We start from the raw sequence: 19643 nt of genomic DNA on the forward strand, positions 1-19643 counted from the left end.
CAGTACAACAAGCACAATCGTACATGCAGTTTACTCAGTGTCACAAAACGACCAGAAACTGTAGTTCGCATCACAACTGCTGTTAACTAAGCTAATATCTAGCTAGGATGCTAGAGAAATGAAAAATACAAGTAGGCCCCTAGGCTTACTTAATTTTATCCAAAATATTTTGAACTTCGTGGATTAGTCTGCAGGCCGCACAAAATTGTTCGGCGGGCTGCATGCGGCCCGTGGGCCGCAAGTTTGAGACCCCTGTCTTATGCAGTCTAACTTGGCTGCCTAATTGGAATTTATCATTAAATGAAATACAGGTCTCTTTGCTGTATAGAGTGGGTGTATGTGTGTCTTTCTTTATGGAAAATCTTTTTAAGCACTCTGATGGCGAGCTGTGTGGAGTAAGTATCAATTAGGAATGTGTTTGGCTTTTTGTTCAAGTAACAGATGTTGACTCACTGAACTTGGTTCATGTGCCCACAGTTAAAGTAGAGCTTTTTTTAGATGGACAATTGATTAGATATCTTTATCCTATTCCTAAATTTAAAGGAAACGCTATATAGTAAATGTTTCTATCACTAAATACCCCCCCTTTTTTTCCACCAATAAGCCTAAAACAAAGGAGAAAAAATTGAAAATACAACTCAGAGGGACCGTTGACAGAAAATTTGACATTGAGTGATGATCAAAAATAGAATTCAATTTCTGTTATAGTTTTGGGCACTATTCCAAGAGAAAAGGCATCAGAAAACATAAACTTTGGAAATAATCATGAGGTCAAAAGAATACAATCTGTATGGTTATAAGTTAGGTCTTTTCCTGCTGAGTGTGTGTGTGTGCTATTATTGCAAAGGATAAAGTTCTTTGAGAGGGGAAGAGCAGAAGATTGTTAAGTAACCTTATTCAAACTCAAGGATCCAAGACTTTTCAGGGCACTAGTCTGCAGGAGTTGCCATAGTAAAAGCATTATCAAGATTTTTTGTATGTCTTACGTCATCTGCATAATTTGTAAAAACGGAGGCACAGGAGTCAACTCTGTACCTAGAATTATTTTTTAAAAGATGAAGGAGGTGGTTTAGGCCCATTTTAGGGAGACTGTGTGATAATATTGCAGATAACCTCATTTGTTGCAGTAAGAAGGAAACGCATTTTAAACATTTCAGTATATTTCCTTTTCCCTCATTGATTTTAGAAACAAAGGAATGTAGCTAGCAGCCAATCTCCATATTTTAAGAATTCACATTTCATTACAAGCCTAAATTTGATGCCAATTCATACAAGTTTTTGGAATTGGGACTAGAAGAGACAGGAGAATGTTTTAAATGGTTTTTGTGTGTCCTTGAGGTTTCTTGGCTTTGGCAAGGAGTCGCCTGTGGGAGGTACAGTAATAGAAAAAGCCACGATTTTGTCATTTCTACCCAGTTGATGGGGAGAGAGCACTTCATCAGATTTTGTTTTTCTTTACAGTTTCTAACATTCTAAAATATTCATAAATTCGCATTTTGCTCTTTGCTGTTCTCTGAATATATAAAAGGAAAAAAACCTTCTTTTAAAAATACTTTATATTTCACTTTAAACTTTACTGTTAGTATTTGCTAACTTGGGGTAAAAGAAAGATATTCTCTGCTGACTTAAAAACTGAGTTCACTTATGTTTGCTTGTTTTCTCATGCCTAGATGCCTTCTTTTTTTTCTTTTTCTTTTAATTTATTGTGTTTACATAGATTCTAGTGTCCCCCAATGCACTCCCCCGTGTTCCCCTCAACATCCCCCTCGCCCTCCTTCCCGTATTGCCCTCCCCCCTTCCCTCCAGGATTTGCTTTTCAGCTTTCTCTAATGCTGTTATGTGTATATAATTTTACCAATCTCTTTCCCTTCTCTGATCCCATCCTATCAGCGGCTGGGGTTCCTTAAAAGTCCCAGATGCCTTCTTGCTTAACATTTTGTAAGGGGTTCTGTGGCCCTAATGAGGATTCCTCAGCAGTAGCTCAGTGCCTTCAGTGCAGATAGTCACTTCATTGTTTGGGGTGAGCACACATAGTCCTAAAGTGCTTCCTCTCTGGGGGTATGGCCAGTTTGTTATCCTATTTCTACCCTGAATAATAGGCTTCTTTGCCTGAATTTCCAAATTTTAGTCTTGTTATACTATAATAGAAACACTAATTTTTTTTAAGACTTTATTCATTTTAGAGAGGAGATATATATATATATATATATAGAGAGAGAGAGAGAGAGAGAGAGAGTGAGAGAGAGAGAGAGAGAGAGAGAGAGAAGGGAGGAGCAGGAAGTATCAACTCCCATATGTGTCTTGACCAGGCAAGCCCAGGGTTTTGAACCAGAGACCTCAGCATTCCAGGTTGATGCTTTATCCACTGTGCCACCACAGGTCAGACAGACACATTAATTTTTAAAAAAGTTCTCTAGGGAAATATTTGTTCTATTAATGTTTTTAAAGTCATACACAAAATTATTTTTTCAAAAATCATTTACACAAATGTTTTATTTTTTACTAACTGTTGGAAGTAGCTCAAATCTTTAATTTTGAAAGTTGATATTCAAGTATTTCTTGAGTAGCTTTTATCTAGATGGCATTGTGCTAAGTTAAAATACTACACTAACAATCTCATTTATATTATACCTTAACTTGCTTTAAAAATATTATAGCTTTGAATAATTTAAATATTTTTATCTTTCCTCCTGCCCCCTCTTTTTCCCTAATCCCTTGCAACCAGTAATATGTCCTCCATTTAATAATTTTGTCATTTCAAGAGTGTTTCATAAGTGGTATCATATAGTCCTGTAACTTTGGAGTTGTGCTTTTTTCTCTTGGCATCATTATCTGGAGACTCGTCTATCTAATTTGTCCCATGAATCAATAGTCTGTTCCTTTTTATTGCTGAGTAGTATTCCATGGTATGGATATATCATGGTTTAACATTTCACCCACTGCATGACAGTGATGTTGTTTCCAGTTTCAAGCTATTATGAATATAGCTGCTATAAAATAATCATTCATGTACAGGGTTTTGAACATAAATTGTCATTTCTCTGTGATAAATGTCCAAGAGTGCAGTTGCTGGGTAGTATGTTAGCTGCATGTTTAGCTTTTTAAAAACTGCCAAACAGCCTGACCAGGCGGTGGCGCAGTGGATAGAGCGTCAGACTGGGATGCGGAGGACCCAGGTTCGAGACCCCAAGGTCGCCAGCTTGAGCGCAGGCTCATCTGGTTTGAGCAAAGCTCACCAGCTTGGACCCCAGGTCGCTGGCTCAAGCAAGGGGTTACTCGGCTTGCTGTAGCCCCATGGTCAAGGCACATATGAGAAAGCAATCAATGAACAACTAAAGTGCCACAACGAAAAACTGACAATTGATGCTTCACATCTCTCTCTCTGTTCCTGTTTGTCCCTATCTATCCCTCTCTCTGACTCTCGCTCTGTCTCTGTAAAAATAAATAAATAAATAAATAAATAAATAAATAAATAAATAAATAAAATAAGAACTGCCAAACAATTCTCGTTAGCAATGTATGAGTGATCTGTTTTGCCAGGATTTTATGATGTCACTATTTTTTATTTAAGCTCTCCTCATTGGCAACAACTGATCTTTTTACTATCTCTATAGGTTTTCCTTTTCCAAAATGTCATGTGATTGGAATCATACAGTAGGTAACTTTTTCAGGCTGTCTTCTTTCACTTAGGAATAGACATATAAGGGTCTTCTAGTGTTTTTTTTGTACATGATACTTATTTCTTTTTATTGCTGAATAATATTCCATTGTATCGATACGTGCTAGTTTATTCATCCATTCACCTGCGACATCTTGGTTGCCTCCAATTTTTGGTGACTATGAGTAGATCTGCTGTAAATGTCTGTGCTGATTTTTGTGTGTTCATAACTTTTCAACTCAACTCATCATAGGAGTACATTTGCTAGATCTTATGGTAATACTATGTTTAGCTTTGTGAGAAACTGCCAGACTACCTCCCAAAGTGAGATGTTCTTATTCCTATCAGCAATGAAAGAGAGTTCCTGTTGCTCCACATTTGGTATTGTCAATTTTTTGGATTTTAGCCACTTTAATAGGTTTGTGATGGTATCTCGTTACCGTTTTAATTTGCAATTCCCTAATAGCATATGATGCTGAACATCTGTGTGTATGGTTATTTGCCATGTGTTACATATCTTTGGTTAAGTTTTTTGTTCAAACCTCTTGACCATTTTTATTTGGGTTATTTATTATTGTTGTTTTAAGAATTCTTTGTATATTTTGGATACAGTCATTGGATAATATTTGTGAGTATTTTCTCCCAGTATGCAGCTTTTCTTTTGATCCTCTTAACATGATCTTTCACAAAGCAAATGTTTTTAAGTTTGGTGAGGTCAACCTTATCTGTTACTCCTTTTAAAGATCATGCCTTTGGTTTTCAAATCTAAGAACTCTTTGCCTAGTCCTAGATCCTATAGGTTTTCTGTTTTTTTGTGGGGGTTTTTAAGACTTTTATACTTTTATGTCTTACATTTAAATTTGTGATCCATTTTGAGTAAATTTTTGTGTATGATGTGAAACAGGTTGAGGTTCATATTTTTGCCTATGGGTGTCTTGTTGCTCTAGCACATTTTGTTGTGAGGGCTATCTTTCTTCTATTAAATTGCTTTTGTGCCTTTGTCAAAAATCATATTTGTGTGGGTCTGTTTCTGGACACTGTTCTGTTACATTGATATATGTATATGTATCTATACCTCAGCAATTCTACACAATCTTGATTACTGTAGCTGTTTATTAAATTTTGGTGGGGTTTTTGCAACAGAGGGACAGATAGGGACAGAGATGAGAAGCATCAAATCTTTGTTGTGGCACCTTAGTTGTACATTGATTGCTTTCTCATACATGCCTTGACTGGGAACTACAGCAGACCGAGTGACCCCTTGCACAAGCCAGCAACCTTGGGCTTCAAGCCAGTGACTGTGGGCTTACGTCTATGATCCCACGCTCAAGCCGGTGACCTCAGGGTTTCGAACGTGGGTCCTCTGTGTCCCAGTATTATAGTTCTTTTTTCCTTTATATATACATTTTAGAATAATATTGTCTATATCTACAAAAAGTCTTCGCACAATTTTGATAAGAATTCTGTTAAACCTATATATCAGTTTAGGGAGAATTGACATTTTTACTATGTTGAATCTTCCAGTCCATGAACAGTTCTCTCTGTTTATTTAGATCTTTCATTTTTTTCATCTACATTTTATGGTGTTCATTGTACAAGTATTTTACATATTTTTGAGTGATTGTAAAGGATATATTGTTAAATGTTGGTGTTGATGTGTTCATTGCTAGTACATAGAAATACAATTGATTTTAGTATGTTTATTTTATATCCTGTAACTGTACTGAATTCATTCATTCTAAGGGGATTTTTCTGGTATTTTTTTGAGATTAGACGATCGTGTCATGTACAAATAAGGGCAGTTTCATTTCTTTCTTTCTAATTTCTGCGCCTTTAATTTTCTTTCTTTACCTTACTGTGCTATCTCGAGCTTTTAGTACTGGGTTGAGAGCAGATATCCTTGCCTTGTTTTCAATCAGAGGGAAAGCATTCAGTTTTTCATTATTAAGTATAATAAATAAAACTTCCTCAGCTAATTCTGTAGGGTTTTTGTTAAGGAAGCTTTGTCAAGTGGAGAAAGTTCTCTGTTTCTATTTTTCTGAGACAGTTTTTTAAAGTCATGAATGGGCGTTGAATTCTTTTCCAGTGCTTTTTCTAGATCTTCTGATATGATGCTGTGACTTTTTTTCTAAGCTTCAGCCCATTAATATGGTGAGTTAGATTATTGATTTTTCTTTTTTTGAGAAAGAGCCAGACAGACAGACAGGGACACTCAGACAGGAAGGAAGAGAGATGAGAAGCATCAACTTGTAGTTGCAGCACTTTTAGTTGTTCATTGATTGTTTTCTCATATGTGCCCGGCCTGGGGGGCCCTTGCTCAAGCCAGTGACGTGGGCTTCAAGTCAGTGACCTTTGGACTCAAGCCAGCAATCATGAGGTCATGTCTATGCTCTTGTCCATGCTCAAGCCAGTGACGTTGGGGTTTCAAACCTGGATCCTCAGTATCACAGGTCAGTGCTCTATCCACTGCACCACCACCTACCTGGTCAGGCAAATTATTGGTTTTTTAATATTGAGGTAGGCTTGCATCTCTGAAATAAATGCCACCTGGGCATGGTATATAATTATTTTTATGTATTGCTGAATTCTGTTTGCTTATATCTTAAGGATTTTTGTGTCTGTATTCATGGGAGTTATTGATTTAGAGGGACTTGTATTATTTTGGTGGTTTCACCCACTATCTACATATATATGACTACCAAATCTGCGTCTTAAGCTTATTTTAGTTTACATTTGTTTCCTGGTCTTTTTCCACCTTCATGTCTTTTATGTACCTCAAAGTCAACATGTTCAAAACTAAATTTTTCTTTTTTCAGACCCCATATTTTCCATCTCAATTTATGATTCTGTCCCACTTAGTCACCCAGGTTAAAAACGAGTTATTCTTCCCCCCCCCCCCCCCCCGAGATAGAGAGTCAGAGAGAGGGATAGATTGGGACAGACAGACAGGGACAGAGAGAGATGAGAAGCATCAATCATCAGTTTTTCGTTGCAACACCTTAGTTGTTCATTGATTGCTTTCTCATATGTGCCTTGACTGTGGGCCTTTAGCAGACTGAGTAACCCCTTGCTCGAGCCAGCAACCTTGGGCTCAAACTGGTGAGCTTTTGCTCAAACCAGATGAGCCCGCGCTCAAGCTAGCAACCTCGGGGTCTCGAACCTGGGTCCTCCACATCCCAGTCCGACGCTCTATCCACTGCGCCACCATCTGGTCAGGCACGAGGAGTTATTCTTAATTCTACCCATTATCTCACCTTCAATTGCTACCAGTTTTAGTTCCTAAATATTTCTCAGTTTTTACCTGACATCTCTATTCCTTCTATTTCCATTTGGCTCTAGTTCTCTATATTTCTCACCAGGCTACTAAAACAGGCTTCTCATTAGTGCACTATGCCCTGTCTTCACTCCTTAGACTCATTCTCCCCTATAATATGTAGCACTGCACTATTCAGTAATGAAGCTGCCAGCTACATGTGGCTACTGAGCACTCAAATGCGCCTCGTGTAAATTGAGGTATGCACTTGACCAGGCAGTGGCACAGTGGATAAAGCATTGGCCTGGAACGCTGAGGACCCAGGTTTGAAACCCTGAGGTCACCTGCTTGAAACGAGCATAGACATGACCTCATGATTGCTGGATTGATCCCAAAGGTTGCTGGCTTGACAAGGGGTCACTGACTTGGCTGGAGTCCCCTGTTCAAGGCACGTATGAGAAAGCAATCAATGAACAACTAAGTTGCCACAACTATTATTAGTTGATGTTTCCCATCTCTCTCCCTTCCTCTCTGTCCTTGTCTGCTCCCCCAAAATAAGTAAATAACTAACTAAATAAATAAATAATTGTGAGTGTAAAGTACAAACTGGATTTTGAATGCTTAGGATGCAAAAAGAGTAAAGAACTTATTAATAATTATATTTGAATATTAAAATAGCATTTTAAATTAAATAAAAAGTATTACTAAAATTATTTTAACTGTTTTTAATATTTAAAATATGGTTACTAGAAAATGTAATACTGCATGTGTATTTTAAACTATCCTCCCTGAAATATGGTTCTGGATGACTTCCATGTGGAATTTTTCTTGTTTTTTTCTTAACACTTTTCCTGGAATATTATTTTTCTTTATCCTCCTGTGATGACTATGGGTATAAAACTCTTAAGAACCTTACTTTTATTTGTTTTAGATTCAGTAGATGCCATTATCATAAATACATCCAGTATGAATTATGCTTCTAACATGGCACATGTATAATAGAAGCTTAGGGGTAGAATAGCAATGACTCAATTTTCTGTTGTTCTGAACATCATTAAAGTAGGCTAACAGAGTTAGCCAAGAGAGAATTAGATATAATTGCTTGCCTAAAGTGATAATATTTTTTAGTACATCTTCTGAATACCAATGAATACAGATGATTTCGGGGGAAGCACTTATCATTTGGGAGATGAAAAAGATCAAATAAGGGTAATAATTAAAAAGAGACCAAAATGTAGCACATGTAGACCAGGTGTATGCTAGTCATTGTTTGAAGAAGTTCATAAGATAATTAATACATTACTTACTCCAAAATATTCTGTTAAAATATTTGTGTTTTTTAAAAGTCAGCAGATCCTTGTATATGTTTCATAGAAATTGTATAGAAATAGTATGGCCTTAGATAGAAAGGAGGGTGGTACTTGATCCCATTATACCATTTTAAGAATTATACTCTAAGGATAGGAATTGTATTTAATATATAAAAGAAATAAAATTAACACATTGCTTTTAGTTTCATTATTAATTCTTTTTCTTTAAATTACTTTTCCTCCATATTCTCCTTTTATACAATTATTTGAACTCAGTAATTTCCATAATTAAGAAAGAAAATCAACTTTCAGTAATGACTTAATATTACCTATACTTACTTGAGAAATACTCATTTTGTTATCTCCTACTGAATGTGTCTTTTACTGTATTTTCATTTCATTACAAAATGGTGGCTTATTGTGTAATCTAGCAGTTCTCAACCTGTGGGTCGTGACCCCTGTGTTTTGGTCGTTTGACCCCCGCCGGGTTCGCGACCCACAGGTTGAGAACCGCTGGTATAAACTAAATGAGATATTATATGTAAAGCACTTGGCACATAGTAAGCAATCAATTTTTAAAAAGTTGCAAATATAATTTATAGCTAAGTCACTTGTCTTCATTTCTTTTTTATCTTGTTTTGAAAATAAGTGTCAATTTTGTCAAGTTGCTAAATTTGCTTTATTCTTTGCAAACCATAATAGATGAGTTATAGGATCATGCAACCATGATGCTAATAATTGAACTATACTACTAAACTAGACCCTGTGTCTGTCTACAGAATGAAATATATCTCAGAACACATCCAACTAAAACTAGATAATGAGAAAATTTTAAGGCCTTTTAACTTCATTCGTATGGCACAGTGTTATAACATATTCAACCCAATTTGCTTTTGATGAAAAAAAAAGTTTTTATGGGCCCTGGCCAGTTTGCTTAGTGGATAGAGCATTGGCCCAGCGTGCAGGCGTCCTGGATTCGATCCCTGATCAGGGCACACATGAGAAGCGATCATTTGCTTCTCTTCCCCCTTCCTATCCCGCTTCTCTCTCTCATCCTCTCCTGCAGCCAGTGGCTCTCTTGGTTCAAGCATCAGCCCCAGGCGCTGAGCATAGCTTGTTTTATTCCAGCATTGGCCCCAGATGGGGATTGCCAGGTGAATGCAGGTCGGGTCACATCTGGGAATCTGTCTCTTTATCTCCCCTCCTCTCACTTAAAAAGAAAACAGTTTTTGGGGAGGTAATTTAAACCTGAAAATGTGTTTATATCCAAGCCTGACTGTTCATTAGAATCAGTTGTAGACTATTTAAAAAATATTTGTTTTTCTTCCCTACCACTGACTTTCCAGGAGAAGAAGCCATACAGTGCTGTGATTATAAATGTTTACAAACAAGCTGTCAGTGGGAGTGGGGAGAAGGGCCACTGGTTGCAGTGCTTGCTGATATCCATGATGTAAATACTTCCACCATAGCCAGTTTCAAGCTATTAGGATGATAAGTAGCTTTGGATATTGAGAAAAGATGCATAACATCATATAGTGTTTCTCCATCTCACACATACAATAAACATGTAACTGAAAAGAATAATAATAGCAAAATTTAGTAAAATAATTAGAAAGTGACAAATTTTGAGTTTTTATTATTTTTCTTAATTTGATTTTTATGTAATTTAATTTTTAGTAATGACTATGTTTAACAACCAGATTACAAGAGTTTCTGAAAAATTCACAATTGGCTCTCATGAGCTGGTACAAACTGACTTGCACAACACTGGAGCCCTGAGAGATCCATGTATTTTTAACCAACTAACTAATTCTGATACAAGCAACCTGTCAATCAGTTGTTTTTCTAAAGTACCGATCTGATCCTAAAGCCCAAGAAGGCATTCCACAGTCAGACACAAAAGATCTTTCCAGCCTCAGTTCAGATCATGCCCATTCCCTAAGATGCCCTATTTCAACTATGCTAGATTTAGACTACTTGCAGCTTCTCAAACACACCTTGAACTTTCCCACCCTCATGCCTTTTCATTATCTCCTCCAACCTTGAATGGCCTCATCTGCCAGACCTTTGCAGCACTGTTTATTTATCCTACTAGAAATAACTCAAATGCTACTTCCTCTTATTGCCTTTTGTTGGAAACATTCCAGTTCTTCTTGAGTTCTCATAGTACTTTGTTTATAATTCATTTTGAGCTCAAATTTATCAAGAACAAATGGTTGTTTCACTTAGTAGATTATAAACAGCCAAAGGGTGCCTTTGAATCATACTGTAGTTAACACTTTAATACGTGAAAATGATTAATAAACACTTGTTTATTTTAATAGAAGGGATTGCGGATAATATATGATACATCATTTACTTTCTCTGTCTTGGGAAATTAATCAAAATTCAAATTGTTTTTGAATTAGATGTTTTGTATCATTTTCCCCTATTCAGGAACATATTAGTAGTTCTATGCTTATATCCTAGAGAACACAAATATCATGACTCTTGAACTTAAAGAATTTCATTAGAGAACATAAGCATTTAAGAGTGAAAAAAAAGACTAAATTGCACAGCTACATTTGCAAATTATTTTTACTATTCTGATTTAGTGCACTTAATATTATTCACAGCATAAAGTCAAAAGTTACTTTATAGTGTTCCCAATATAAAATCACATTGGGCCTCTGTAAGAAGCAAAATGTCATGCTTTGCTTTGTGGTTGAAGAAATTTGCTTTTATACATGTTCTTAAGGATAAATTTTTCATCAGTAGTTTGCTTTCTGTTATTTTATATAAAAAATTATCTGATCACCATGACAATAAGTATTGACAGGATCTAAGTGTATGAAGGAAATGGTCTAAATTAGAAATAATCCGAGAATTTTTAAGCAAATATAGTACATTCCTTGTTAGCATTTAATAAATTTTTTTCATCTTTAACCCTGAGCTGCCACCTGATGGCAAAAATTAAAATGACATCTTTTGTAATATTAAAAACCTCCATTGCAATTATTTGAATTTTTATATATTCAGCATAGAGCCTCCAAAACTCCAAATGCACACTTGTACAAATTTTATGAGATCCAGTGTTTGATGACTACTTGGGACGTCAGGAGAATCAGCTTTTTATTTTAGCTTTGTGAGACAATGATCATGCTAAAGCAATTTGTTTAAAATCATCCTTTATAGAACCATATAAAGAATCTGTTCTTTAATTAGTTTTATTTAATGAAGAATTTTACTTGACTCTAGTAATTTTCTCTTTCCCTTTTCTTTCTTTAGAACGAAATCATTCAGACACCAAGGTATTCTTTTACCTGTGGGTTGTCTTTTGTATCATCAGTTCCTGCTATACCCTCATCTGGGATCTGAAGATGGACTGGGGCCTCTTTGATAAGAATGCAGGAGAAAACACCTTCCTCCGGGAAGAGATTGTATACCCCCAAAAAGTATGTACAGTGTTTGTGTTTGTTTAAAAAAGAAAACAAACAAAAACCCTCAGGTGTAACACCAGCTAAATCCTATTACAATATATACCCAATCCCAGCCTAATATAATTAGAAAAAATAACTGTTCACTAAAAAATACTGATTCGTTCAGTCAACAGAAATGTATCGGGTATTTATTATATGCTGGGCACTGGAGATATTCTGGTTCTTGAAGAGGCCATGCACTATAAGTAAACATATTGCAATACAATATAATAAAGACTAAAATAGCTTACTATAACATGATTTATTTTTTAATGTGCAATTTCCTCCACTCAAATGTCCTCTCTCCCCTTTGTCTGCCTTGTAAACTCCTATTTCTCCCTTTTTTTTTTTTTTTGTATTTTTTCGAAGCTGGAAACGGGGAGAGACAGTCAGACAGATTCCCCCATGCGCCCGACCAGGATCCACCCGGCACACCCACCAGGGGCGAAGTTCTGCCCACCAGGGGGCGATGCTCTGCCCATCCTGGGCGTCGCTATGTTGCTACCAGAGCCACTCTAGTGCCTGAGGCAGAGGCCACAGAGCCATCCCCAGCGCCCGGGCCATCTTTGCTCCAATGGAGCCTTGGCTGCGGGAGGGGAAGAGAGAGACAGAGAGGAAGGAGAGGGGGAGGGGTGGAAAAGCAGATGGGCGCCTCTCCTGTGTGCCCTGGCCGGGAATCGAACCTGGGACTTCTGCACACCAGGCCGACGCTCTACCACTGAGCCAGCCGGCCAGGGCCTATTTCTCCCTTTTAAAAGTCAGTTTTTATGTTAACTTTCTCTAAAAAGTCTCTCTTTATTTCTCTAAGCGTTATCATAATCCCATTTTACCTTATGCAGCTTCATTTTAGCAGTTATCAAATTGTATTATAATTATCTGGTTAGCTGTCCATATCCTCACTGCCTTGCATAGTTCCTGTCATGTAGTTGTGAGTGTATATAGTCCACGGCTGGATGCACAGTGCTGGGAAAGCGCAGGGAAGGGAGGGCCCGATTGCTTGGCCCATCAGGAATGTATTTCAGCCAGCTTTTGTTAAAGTGCCAATTCAATCTGAAAATATATGGATAATTCGTTGGGAATCATTTTAGGATTTATCTGGATATGAATAAAAACATGAGAGGCTGAATTAAAAAGTCAGAAGACCAAGAGGATCTTTACTCAGATATTGGAAAGAAATTAAACAGTTGACTAGAAATCCTGATAAGTGAATTCTAATCCAGCTTGCTTTCTAACTGTATAGCTATATAACTTTAGACAACCAGACTACAGTATACTGTGAGGCAGAGTATTCATATGAGGTTATCTCTTGATCTTTTCCCAGTTCTAAAATTCTGTGATGGTTGAGGGATTATAGGTTGGGTCACTAATACTTTATACTATGTCAGAATGTCGCCTCAAAATGGTGTGTGAATGAATGTGTCATAATTAGTTGGTGAGTAGGGAAGGCTGTTATCAAGTGTGAGGATTGAAGGTAAATGATAGGAGAGTGGCTACAAAGAATGATAATACGTAGGGTGACTTCAGATAGCAAATGAAGGCAGAAATGGGGATAGTCGTGGACAGTGATCTTTTCCATGTAAATAGCAACAATAACAATGTGCAAACTTAGACTATGTAACCAAAATGGTAGATGTACCTCCATAAATCCCATTTGAAAAGAAAATCAGTAATGGTAAGCACAAGTCAGAGAGCAGACGTGAAGTCATGTAAAAACGGTCCATGCCTGACCTGTGGTGGCGCAGTGGATAAAACGTGGACCTGGAATGCTGAGGTCGCCAGTTTGAAACCCCGGGCTTGTCTGGTCAAGGCACATATATGAATTGATGCTTCCTGTACCTTCCCACTTCTCTCTCATTCTCTTTCTTTCTCTCCCTCCCCTCTCTAAAATGAATAAAAATAAATAAATTTTTAAAAAATGTCCTTTGGCCCCTACTAAATGTGTCTGCCTTATTGTTCCTATTATTCTCGCCTTACTGAGAGATAGACTACATTTATTTGTTATTATGCTGATTGCTTAAAAGAACTGTTTGTATCTTTATGCAAGTGTTAATCCATTCTTCCTTTTAAATATTGCTAATTTACTGGTTTCTATGTAATAAAATTAGTGAATAGAATCTTTCAATCAGTTTCTTTATTATTATACATTTTTATGACCCCAGAAAATAAAGTACTATTATATGCTTTCCTACATCATAATTTGCAGATGTTCACAATAGCCACATCGCTTTCACTTTTAAAACGGTAAATATTGGAATAAAATTTATTCCACATGAAAAGAGAAGAAACTATTTGTAGAGTTTCATGGGGCTTCATTTAAATATTAAGAACACAGCTATGTGAACCTTAAAATTAGTTCCTAGGGATTAACAGTGCATAATATTGAGCATCATACCTAGTTCCAAGAAGCATTTTTGTTATTTAAAGAGCTAATCATCCAGAGAATAATAATGAGCAAATCCATGAATTATCGGTCTGGTCTGTTGGCAGTTTGTGTACAGACTTGTGTAGCTAGAACTGGAATCCTAAAAATCCTGGATACTAGTACCTGGAAGAATTTGTTAGTTGAGTGCTATTTTCCCATGTAAAAATGGAAAACATTCCTTAAATTCAACCATGTTTGTGAAATCTAAGTTTAATTGTGTCTATTGATACCAGAAAGCAAGGTAAAACCTCCTTCAAATACATGGTAAAGCAGTTTGAAAATGAAAGTACAAATGACAGAGTTAATAAATCTGTTAATCTTTTTTAATATTAGCTGTTGCATTATTAGTATATCACGGACATATTAGAATGTCATCTCAATCTGTTTGAGAATCTCATCTGGCTTGTATTTCTTGGGTATAGAAGAGAGTCTGTTATGCAATACGGAAATGAAATATATTTGTTAAATGATTACTTAAATTCAGTTAAACTTCATTTTGAATACTGCACCCTTTAAGGAAAAAAATCCTAAATTTGTGAACTCTTTCTAAAATATAAAATGAAATAGGCCCTGGCTGGTTGGCTCAGTGGTAGAGCATCGGCCTGGCGTGCAGGAGTCCCGGGTTCAATTCCCGGCCAAGGCACACACACAGGAGAAGCGCCCATCTGCTTCTCCACCCCTCCCCCATTCCTTCCTCTCTGTCTCTCTCTCTTCCCCTCCCGCAGCCAAGGTTCCATTGGAGCAAAGTTGGCCCGGGCACTGAGGATGGCTCTGTGGCCTCTGCCTCAAGTGCTAGAATGGCTCTGATTGCGGCAGAGCGATGCCCCAGATGGGCAGAGCATCACCCCCTAGTAGGCATGCCAGGTGGATCCCAGTCAGGTGCATGCGGGAGTCTGTCTGACTGCATTCCCGTTTCCAACTTCAGAAAAATACAAAAAAAAACACCCTAAAATGAAATAAAACTCTTTTTCTTATTGAATCTGTGCTTGTTGGTAAAATGTGTATGAGTCTTGTTGCTGTGATAGGTGTGCTTATTTGTGGGAAACATGATGGGAGGTGTACTCAATTTGCTTATTATTCCGCAGGCCTATTACTACTGTGCCATCATAGAGGATGTGATACTGCGCTTTGCTTGGACTATCCAAATCTCAATTACCTCCATGACTGTGTTGCCTCATTCTGGGGACATCATTGCTACTGTCTTTGCTCCCCTTGAGGTTTTCCGGTAAGCAGACTACCAAAAGTTTATCAAAGATTCTTTTTACATAAAAGATGTTTGAATTAATATTTCTTAAAACTTATACTTGAAGAGCTTAAATTTTACAACTTTTCTCAATGTTATTAGCCTCAGTGTTGGAAAATTAATTCTTACAAAATTAAATAACTACTGCTGATGACATACAACCTTTTTTAGAACTGGGCTTTATTGAAGGATCATGAGTAAAATTTGGTAAGTAAAAAGTCTTAGAACAGAAATTAAAATTTTTTGAGAACTGTTTTTGCAATTTGTCAATCTTGGTTATTCAGCTCAACTTTTTTACTAGAAATAAAAAATTCAGGATAATGATTTAAATCTTCTTAAAACCATCAAGGATTTGATAAGCTGCCCAAAATCTTAAGTGAAGGCAAGTACCCCACCAAAAGCAGAGCACTAAAGCCCATTTTGCACTAAACAAAATTTGCCAAACCTAGAGACTTGAGATTCAGTTGTGATAGCCAGTTCAAATTTGTATATACCTAATAACATAGCTTAAAAATATAACATTGCTAAAAAGTAGTAATGGATGAAATCGCAATTTTAGAGGGAGATTTTAACATACTGTACTTTTCCAGTTAACCAAATTGACCTAATTTGACATGTGCAGAGCACTGCATACAACTATTGAATGCACATTCTTTTAAATGCATGTAGAACATGTAACAAAATTAACCATATGCTAGGCCATGAAGGAAATTTTAGAGGATTAAAATCATAAAAAGATAATGAAAATTCCTGAAGATTTAGAAATTAAGCAGTACATGTCTGAATAACCCATGGGTCAAAGTTGAAATTGTATTAGAAATTAAAAAATATTTTGAGCAGAATGAAATTGAAAATGTGACAAAAGAAAATGTGGAATGCAGCTAAAGCCATTCTTAGAAAGAAGCTTATATTCTTAGATGTGTATATTAGAAAGGCAAAACAGCTCAAGAAATTAGAAGAGTATTTAAACAGAAAATCAAACTCAAAAGAAAGTAGAAGGAAGGAAATATAAAGAACAAATTAATGGAATAAAAAAGAAACACACTATAGAGAAAAATTAACAAAGCCAGAGCCCTTTAAATAGACTAATAAAATTGATGTCTAAATAGGGCCAATCAAGCAAAAAAGGAAAGAAGGCACAAATTACAAATGTCAAAAATACTAAAGATTTTTTTAAAAAGAGCAAGGCAATATTACTTTTATCCCAATAAATTTTAAAATATAGATGAAATATACAAAGTCCTCTAAAAACACAGTTTACCAAAACCAATAAAGAAAAAACAAATTTGGGTATGCTTATATATAGTGAAGAAATTAAATGCATATTAAAATCTTTCCCACAAAGAAAACTACAGGCCCAGAGAATTCTCCCAAATATATGAGGAGGAAATATTTTCAGTTTTACAGGAAACTCTTCCAGGGAAAAGAGATAATAATAATGAGCACTTTCAAGTTCATTTTATGCAGCCAGCATGACTTTGATGTTTAAACCTACAAGGACATTTCAAGAAAGACCTGTCTCATGTACAAAGCTGCAGAAATCCTGAATATTACCTAATAATATTACAACAAAATAAGAGATGTCTGTGCTTGCTGTTTCTATTCTTTCACTCCTCCCCCAGTCTCTCCTTAATTGAATTTGTCTAATCTCCCAATGCTCATACTAAATCACTCTTGTTAATAACCTATAATAATAGCAAAAACTTATGTATTGTCTATTATATACCTGGCACTGTTCCAAGCCCTTTACATGTATTAATTTATTGAATCATTACAACAATCTTATGAGGTAGATACTGTTACTGTCCATTGACACTGAAGCATAGGTTAAGTCTGCCAAGGCCATTACACCTAGTAAGTGGTAGAGTCATGATTCAAATCTAGACCGTCTCTCAGAATCTGTTCCTGGATCATACAGCCTCTCTACTATGCTAAGTCCAGTGGCCAGTTCTCTACTTATTTTACCTCTCAGCAGAGCACTGTCTTCACTTGATTTCTCAGAAAATACTGTTTCACTACCTATTCCCTCTCAGCACCTTTACTACTGCTTCTTCCCCTTCCTAAACTGTAAAAGCTGGAGTACTCCAGGGTTTAATCCTCTGCCTTCAGCTCTCCTCCACTTAAATTATTCCAAAGCCCATGGCTTGAAATGCTGTCCTTTTGTTGTCTTCAGCCCTGACTCCCTTGAACTGCAGACTCATGTCCTCCCAGCTACTGAATTTTCCTCTTGGATATCTAATGGCTCTAGCCTATTAGGGGCAACCTAGATCTCCAGTACATGGTGTTACCATTCCCTGAGACCCAGAACTGAGACCACTCATCCCAGTAAGTCCTGTCAGCTCCATCTTCATACATTCCTAGTCTGCCCACTTCTCATCACCTCTCTTACCACCTTAATCTGTCTCCATCATCTCTTTCCTGGACTGCTGCAACTTTCTAATTGGACTTCCTTCAGCTCTTCTTGCCTTCCTCTGATCTATTTACGCTACAGCAAGTTAAATGATCTTTTTTAAACAAATCACATTCTTTTGCTCAGGACTGGCCTTGTTTTCCATCTTTACTCTGGTTTCTAAGGCCCTCTGTGGATCAGGCCCTTTCCTATCTCGCCTTCTTCATCTCCTGCCTTTTTAACCTCCCTGTTTCACTCCAGCCCCTCTGACCACCTTTGTCAGCACCCCAAAGGCGTTTCCAACGTGGAGGCCTTATACTTGCTATTTCCTCTGACCTTCAACACTTTCTTAAGGGTTTCACATGACTTGCTTATTTGCATCATTTCAGGTTTCTGCTAGACGCCATCTCTTCAGAGAAGCAAGCTCTATCCCCTTGCCCTGCTTTATTTTGTTTAGTGCACTTACCATTAGCTGATTATTCATTATATCTCTGCCAGTAGAAATCACACGCCATAATGGTAGAGGCTCGGTCTGTCTCGTTCAGTGCCCTTCCCTGTAGTATTGTAGGCACCCAGTGTATATTCAATAAAGTGAGCGAATGAGGACTATGAAACTGCATTCCATGAGTCCCTTCCCTTTGCCTACTTCATTCTTGTTCCCCTAGTCCCTCTCACCATGCCACCTTTTCCTGTTTTATTTTAATATTCTAGTTCTTGGTTCCTTGTTTTTGCTTCTATGTGTGGAAACTTGATATACTGGAAAGTTTACAGGTTATAGTGGTGTGTTCACATTTTATAAGTAATTTGCCTACTCGACTCTGTTTGCTAAGGCGATTTGTGTGGAACTTCTTCCGCCTGGAGAATGAACATCTGAATAACTGTGGTGAATTCCGTGCTGTGCGGGACATCTCTGTGGCCCCTCTGAATGCAGATGATCAGACTCTTCTAGAACAGATGATGGACCAGGAAGATGGGGTACGAAACCGCCAAAAGAGCCGGCCGTGGAAGTACAGCCACAGCATATCCCTGCGCCAGCCTCGCCTCGCTTCTCAGTATGTATCGCCTCCACTTCTGTGGGACAGCTTTTCTTTAGGCTTTGGCCCTGGATAACTGTTACCCTAACAACCTGCCAGGGTGAACCAAATGAAGTTGTTGGCATTCAACCACTTTTCGTCTGCAAAAAACAGCAATAACAATTTAATATGATCCAACCTATAGAATGTCTTAATGAGCACATCGGGTAAAATGACATTAATACATTAATTAGTGCGTTAATCAGTGCCCACTAATTTGGTTTTAAAAGTACCCTGTGGAAAATTTGTTAGAAATAATTTATTTGATTCTTCAATGTTTTTTGTATACAAATAATGTTTAAGTTACAAACTAGGAATCCTGGATCTGCTGCTTCTCACCTATATAACCTTGTCAGATTACTTAATTTCTCTATATTAGCCCTCACCTGTTATTAATATGGGATTATTAATATGGTTCTGTTGATAGGGTGGTTAAGTGTATTAAATTTGTTGTGACGTGGCCTATTTTTATTTTTTAACTAAATACCTGCAATAGTATTTTTTATCAGTCATTGGCTTTGTATGTTCCTAAAAATAACAATAAGTGTAAGATATATTGTGGCAGCATTTGAAATTTAGACATAGTACCTTTGATAGTCGATTGGAATGAAGGAGGAGACTTCAAGTCAAGCATGAACAATTTTCTAAAGGATAAAGGAATGTTTGGATAGGTCAGAGGCATAGTTAAGACATGAGGGTGGAAATGAGGGCAGAAAGAAAAACCATGTGACTAGAGCTAGTAAGAAAATTTAGCTAAATAGATGAAATGTGATTGTAAAAGTCTGAAAAGTGCAAGCTTGAACATGTGGGCAAGAAGCAGTCACGGAGAATTTTTTC

At 37.0% G+C, this 19643-nt stretch overlaps 1 protein-coding gene across 1 annotated transcript in view; it reads left to right on the forward strand.

Moving 5' to 3' along the window:
- XPR1 (xenotropic and polytropic retrovirus receptor 1) overlaps positions 1 to 19643 on the forward strand; it is a 142165-nt gene that overhangs the window by 117993 nt on the left and 4529 nt on the right. Inside the window, exons 12-14 of the mRNA XM_066361679.1 lie at positions 11489 to 11655; positions 15187 to 15326; positions 18564 to 18785. Of these exons, the coding sequence (XP_066217776.1) occupies positions 11489 to 11655; positions 15187 to 15326; positions 18564 to 18785 (529 nt within the window). The remainder of the gene's footprint in view (positions 1 to 11488; positions 11656 to 15186; positions 15327 to 18563; positions 18786 to 19643) is intronic.

The sequence above is a fragment of the Saccopteryx leptura genome, chromosome 2 (genome assembly GCF_036850995.1).
Source record: "Saccopteryx leptura isolate mSacLep1 chromosome 2, mSacLep1_pri_phased_curated, whole genome shotgun sequence".
In the NCBI taxonomy this organism is placed as follows: Eukaryota; Metazoa; Chordata; class Mammalia; order Chiroptera; family Emballonuridae; genus Saccopteryx; species Saccopteryx leptura.